Here is a 6,000-nt window from a genome sequence, read left to right as displayed (position 1 = left end):
AAGCTGGCAGGAGCCTGTGGGGCTCAACTTGAGAGAGGAGCATGAGCCAGGTTCTGTTTTGGGTAGGAAAGGACGGGAGCACTGAGATGTCTCAAAGCATTAACTTCCAACTTGTATATCCCTACCTAATAGCTGGAGAGGGACTTTTTACAAGGGCATGTAGTTGCAGGACAAGGGGTAACAGTTCTAAGCTGTAAAGAGGTAGATTTATGTTAGATATTAGGAAGAAATTCTTTACTGTGAGGGTGGTGAGAGACTGGAACAGGTTGCCTAGAGAAGCTGTGGATACTGCCTCCCTGGACAAGTCCAAGGCCAGGTTGAATGGGAATTTGAGCAATGTGGTCTGGTGGCAGGTGACTTTGCTCATGGCAGGGGCACACTGGAACTAGATGATCTTGAAGATCCCTTCCAACACAAACTTTTCAATTATTCTATGTTTGTTTGTTTTTTAATGCTTCTGGGAGTGCTGTAATTGACTAGCTCCAACCCATGCTCCCTCTGTTGCAGAGTGTGCCACTCCTATTTGCACTGATCCTGTTATTTAATTTCTGCTACTGCCTCCTGACCCATTCCTAAACAGTTTTTTCTGAAGCCAGAAAGAACAGATGGAAATGAAAAGGTTTAGTGTGTTGACTAAAAGGTGTCTTCTCTGCATGTTTGAATAAGGCATCATGTGTGATGGGGTGTAAATTTTAGCTGCATCCATTCCCTTCAGGTTGATGGCATGGATGTTAGCAGTTTCTCCTACTTCCAGAATGGTCAAGGATTATGAAACATGACAGGAAAATCAAGCAGCTTGCAGAGATGATATTTTCTGGTTTCCATGGTGTAAAATTAGAAGAAAAGAGCAACTGCTTGCTGTGGTGGCCTGGTAAAAGAAAGCAGAGGCAATCTAATAACAGCAAATATGATACATCAAACATAGTGTGGGAAGTGCTGAGAACAAATTAAATTTATTTTAGATACAAATTTTAGGTTAAAATGCAGGTTTTAGCAAAAAGGACTAGCGATGGTGGGATCTTATCTTCTTGAAAATAGAAACTTTCTTTCAGTAAAGCAACAGTGTCCATAGGTTTTTCAACCTCCGCGTGTTTAATAATCCAGCTAAAATGACTGCTGTGGGAATACAATCCTATTGGGGAAGAGATAAACCTTAGTCTTGGGGATTTGCCTGTGGAGGAGCAAACACCATGAGCCAAAATCACCCTACTCGGAACAGCAGCCAGTGGTTCACATCCTTCAACAAGGGGACTGTCCATGCCAGAGGAGAGCTCACAGATGCAGGAGGTTGTCACAGATGGAACTACTTTGCTGAGGCATGTGGATCAGATTCAAATAAAACCAGGGATGTTGTTGACCAGCATGTGACAGAACGATCACACTGATCCCGGCAAGGTTCCTAGTGATGTAGTTAGTGCTAACATTGCCTGAGAAATAAAAAGATTGTGTCTGAGCCAAGCACTGAGTAATATCTCATTGGATCCAGATGTTCCTGTTGTTAGATAAAAATTTGGTGCTCTTAATCCAGCAAAACATTCAGGCCTCTGGTCTCAGTGCAGATGTGAGTGACTGTTGAGTGAAAAGCTTAATGCATGAGTTTGCACAGGCTGTAAAGCACATAGGATGTTACCAAAATGTGAATCCAAATGATGTGCCAGACAGCTATTAGTTTGTGTTCTGAGCTCTTAAAACTGATGTTATTTAGACATCCAGCTGAGAATCTGCAACCTGGCATCCTGGAAGAATGTTCAAAAGTAATGGGATATGTTTTTAATTTTTGTTTTTAATCCTGCTTCATAAGCTGAGAAAATTAGACTTGCATCCTATAATTTCTTGAAGCAAGAATTTGATTATGTGGTAAATACAGGGAAGACTGTTAAACTCGCAGAACCTACACATTTGATTAACTGTCACTGAGAAGCTCTAAATCTGAGACTCTTTGAAAGTTTGCGAATGAACTGAATGATGGTGTTTGCTGGTGTTGCAGGATGCTGTCCTGAGGTTCCTTCACTGTTCAGGGTGCAGATTCAGAGGGACAGGGATAGATCTGCTCACACAAACATCTCAGGCAATCATGAGCCTCAGCAAGGAGGTGGTTTTCACCAACCTCTGTGACATTAACCAAGACTACCATGATATATGGAGCAGGGCACATGAAATGCAGAGAAAACTTGGACCTTCAGACATAAATGGTAATCTAGTAGTGTGGTCTTTCAAGGTTGGGATACCTCTTAAATCCTTCTGTCCTTCTGCATTGAATCACTGCAGAGTGTGTGTCTAGACTTAGAGGAGAACTTGCACTGCAGCATTAGGTGCTTTGGGCATAGCTTTATTCAGGTGGAGGACACCACAGTGGATCCAGAAAAAAATCTCTTATTGAATCACCACTCAGATTCTAAGGATTACCCAGGAGCAGAAGAAAAGTGGATGCACTCTCCAGGGAAATCATACTCTTGTTCTTAGTAGGACCTCCTCTGGTTCAGAAACTGCTATAGCTGTGGCAGAGTCTATGATCCCTGCTCAGGGATGGTGGGATTTAGGTGGATTTTCAAACAATTCCATCTGGATGGATGGACAGGTGCTAGAAATAGATCATTTCACATCATTACATTTTAGGGTTCCTCCAGAGACGAGCTTTAGCTCTCTGGCAGGTAACTGCCAAAGCTGAGAAAAGAGCTGTAGGGTAGCATTCAGGTAAAGTGTGCTGATGTGAATCCTCACTTGGCACATCCACACAGGAAAGCCTGAAGGGGCAACATTTTATTATTTTTTTTTGTCCTAGCATGGTACCACAGACTGAACAGCTTTTTTTCAAGGTCGTGAATAAGTCTTGAAGGTGTGGAGCGATGCAAAGGGATTAATGACACTACTTGAATTGCTGGGGAGGCTGCATGAGCCCTTGGTATCAGGGTTTGTTTTTTTTTTTTTTGTGGAAAACACAGTCTACATCACATTGTTGATGTGGCATGCTACAGCAATTAGCCTGAACAGTCCCGAAAGTACCCTGATAATCCCCAAATTGAATGTTATATTTACCAGATGTGGAGTCTCTGAAAGGATTAGCTGATTGTGGGCTGCTGCATTTCCCCAAGGGACGTGGCTCCTCTACTAGAGGAAGGGATTTCAACCCTACCTGTACACATCTGTATTCTTCGAGGGGCTGGAGACATAGAAGGCAAGAAGACACACGTTACAGGTCCTGTTTGGGTCTGCATCCTTGCTGCCAAGTCTGAGATGTGCTGCCCTGCTCTGCCTGGAATGCTCATGTTGGGTGTTTGAAGAGGGGTCAGTGGGAGGCAGCAGCTGTGAGTTGCTGCAGGAGGGAGCAGTGGGCACGAGCCAGTTGCTGGTGCCAGCCCTGAGTGGGGGACCACCAGTGTTGCCCCTGCTGGTCCTTTGCAATGACATTTCATGGTGTATCTCTTATCTGCACACCCTTTCACCATTGCTGCTACATGCAGTGGAGAAGACGTTTTCTCCGTGTGACTCTATTTGGGGTAGGGGTCTGCAGGTAGGTACTGGGAGCAGCTGTGTCTCTGATGCACATAGATATTACACCACTGGCTTCAGTAGAGCTACTCTGACTCCAGCCTGGTGACAGCTTGGCTCAGGGTCTGGATTGCTTTTAGGATAAGAAAGGTTTTCTCTGGCTCCAGACATGCCATGGAATGCTGCAAGATTCCTAGGCACGTTTTAAAATGCATTTCTTTCTAGTACAGATGACCATGAGGTGCTTGGCAAGGCAGCCTGGCCCACCCCTGCCCGTGTCCCCCAGCCCAGGGGTCGGTGCTGTGCTGCTGGCTGGAGCTGGACGCTTTGGCCCCCACTGCTCTCTCATGCTTGTCCCTTCATCCTCCTCCCAGGTGGTTTATTTCACGGCCACATTCCCGTACCTCATGCTGGTCGTTCTGCTGATCAGGGGAGTCTCTCTGCCCGGGGCATCCCAAGGAATCCTGTTTTACCTTTATCCAGACATCAGTCGCCTTGGGGACCCCCAGGTAAGGCAAAGGGGGAAACGAATGATTGAGCAGGGTTTGCATGGATGCCTGTGGCTGTCCTCTCTCTTTTTTCTTTTCTCACTCTTCTTCCAGTTCTTCTTTCTGTCTCTCCTTTTTCCTTTCTTTGGGTATAAGGCAGGGCTTTGATAATCAGTATGTACTCTGAGTTGAGTCTGAACTGCCCAAGGGTATGGGCAGTAGGATTTAACCCTTCATCATAACCAGCATTTTCCCAGTTTCTTGGGGAGACTCCTGTGTGGCAGAGCAGCCTGTGCAGGGGCTGCCACTCTGCACTGTGTTGGCAGCTCGTGGGGATGAGCCCTGCTCCTGGCATTCTTGCACTGGCTTCCCTGAGAAGTGTGTGGGTGCATGGATGGCGGGAGCTGTGCCATGCTGCAGCAGCTCCCTGGGAGCCAGCCACCCTCCTCACCTCCCTGTCCTTGGTGAGAAATTCCAGCCCGTCTGTCAGGAGGGTCAGTGCCTGACTGCTGCTTTTAATCTCTTTGGGACAAGTTCTTCCACGTTAAATCCTGGCTCCAGCTGAGCTACTGTACCAGCCTTTGTGTGAAGGTGTTTCCAAAGGAGATTAAAGGGTGCCTGCCTGGAAAATAGGCCAGCAAAACCCTTTATAACCCCATTAACTCTTTCTGGTCTATCCCCAGTGCTGCCTTGGTTATTAATTTTGCAAACGAGGGCATAAGTGTTGGGGGAGGAACAGCTCTGGTGCATCCACCCTGCCCTCTCTGATGGAGGAGAAAGGATCTCTGTGGGTGGGGTGTAGCAGCATCTCAGGGGTTGCTGGGTGGAATCCCCAGCTGCCTCTGTGCCACCAGCGTGGTGGGGTTCTGTGCAAGTCAATTTGACTTACGGCTTCCGATCTGAGGAGCTAAACACGAGTGTCCAGTTTTCAGCTCCAGGCAGTCTGGTTTTTATCACAGGAAGGACTCTCAGTGTTCCTGGTCAGCTTTCTGGAAGTCACTCCCTGGTCAAGGCTTTGCCTGAGCAGGGCATGAAAAGCCTCGTTTTACAGTGCTAGCTGCTCTCTTGCTCTCTTGGTTTGCCTGAGGACAACAGGTGGGTAGGACAGCTGCTCTTTGGTGTGAAGGTGCAGCAAGTCTTGGAAGGGGATGAGGTCTGTGTTTGCAGTGTTTGTGGCCCCATTTGTGCTGATGAGGTGCAAGAGACCTCAGACATAAAGTAACACTTTGAAATGGTGCTCACTCACTTATGAAAAGTCCCGTCATTACTGTGGCTGTGTTGCCCAGGGGACTGAATTAAACCACTTCAAGCATGGCATGGTTTTTGCTGGTACTAGCTGTGTCCTCATTAGGTCCGTCCTGGCAAACTTTTCCAATTACAGCCTGAGCTTTAGAAGCACAGCTTCCTTCCAGCCTGGAAAATGCTAATGCACTGATGGAAAGGCAGAATAACCTTTCAGAGCAAGGGGACGATTTCTCCTCGACTGGGGGAGGAAAACTTGCTCCTCTGCCCCCGACTCCATCATTCTGTGATGAATACTTCACTCCTATGGGAGAAAAGCTGGAGTCAGTAGTGGTGGTTTCCTTCCTCCAGTATGTCTTAACCATCCTACCAAACCAAACAGCAGGACTTGGTGTTTCTCTTGTATTTACCCATCAGAGAGGAAAGGGTTAGTGCCCCGAGCCCCACACAGGCCTGGCTGAGCCCTCCACTCTCTGAGCAGGGACAGTGTGAGTCCTGCCAGCCCATCAGGGCCAAGTTGAATATAATTGATTTGTGATCCAAAGAATGACAAACTATACTTGTTTACCCTTACAATCCTGCACTGCCCAGAAAAGTGCCTGGGAAGGGATTCTGGAAACCAAAAAAATATATTAAAAAATACCCTCTCCAATCTGAGCCTTATGATAAGGCATCTCAAGGGGAGGTTTAAAAAAAGGGCAAGTAATATACAAGGGACAAAATCAAAACTCTTTCAAAGCACATGAAAAACAAGGTGAAAAGAGGGGATGAATTATTTAAC

At 46.6% G+C, this 6,000-nt stretch overlaps 1 protein-coding gene across 2 annotated transcripts in view; it reads left to right on the top strand.

Annotated features, from left to right (window-relative positions):
- Positions 1-6,000, top strand: part of SLC6A13 (solute carrier family 6 (neurotransmitter transporter), member 13) — a 31,778-nt gene that overhangs the window by 10,506 nt on the left and 15,272 nt on the right. For both annotated transcript variants that reach the window (XM_009995195.1, XM_009995194.1), the window contains one exon: positions 3,864-3,998. In XM_009995195.1, coding sequence (XP_009993497.1) covers positions 3,864-3,998 — 135 coding nt within the window. The remainder of the gene's footprint in view (positions 1-3,863; positions 3,999-6,000) is intronic.

Source organism: Chaetura pelagica, unplaced genomic scaffold (assembly GCF_000747805.2).
Source record: "Chaetura pelagica isolate M959 unplaced genomic scaffold, ChaPel_1.0 scaffold343, whole genome shotgun sequence".
Taxonomy (NCBI): Eukaryota; Metazoa; Chordata; class Aves; order Apodiformes; family Apodidae; genus Chaetura; species Chaetura pelagica.
This window is presented reverse-complemented; position numbering and strand designations above follow the sequence as displayed.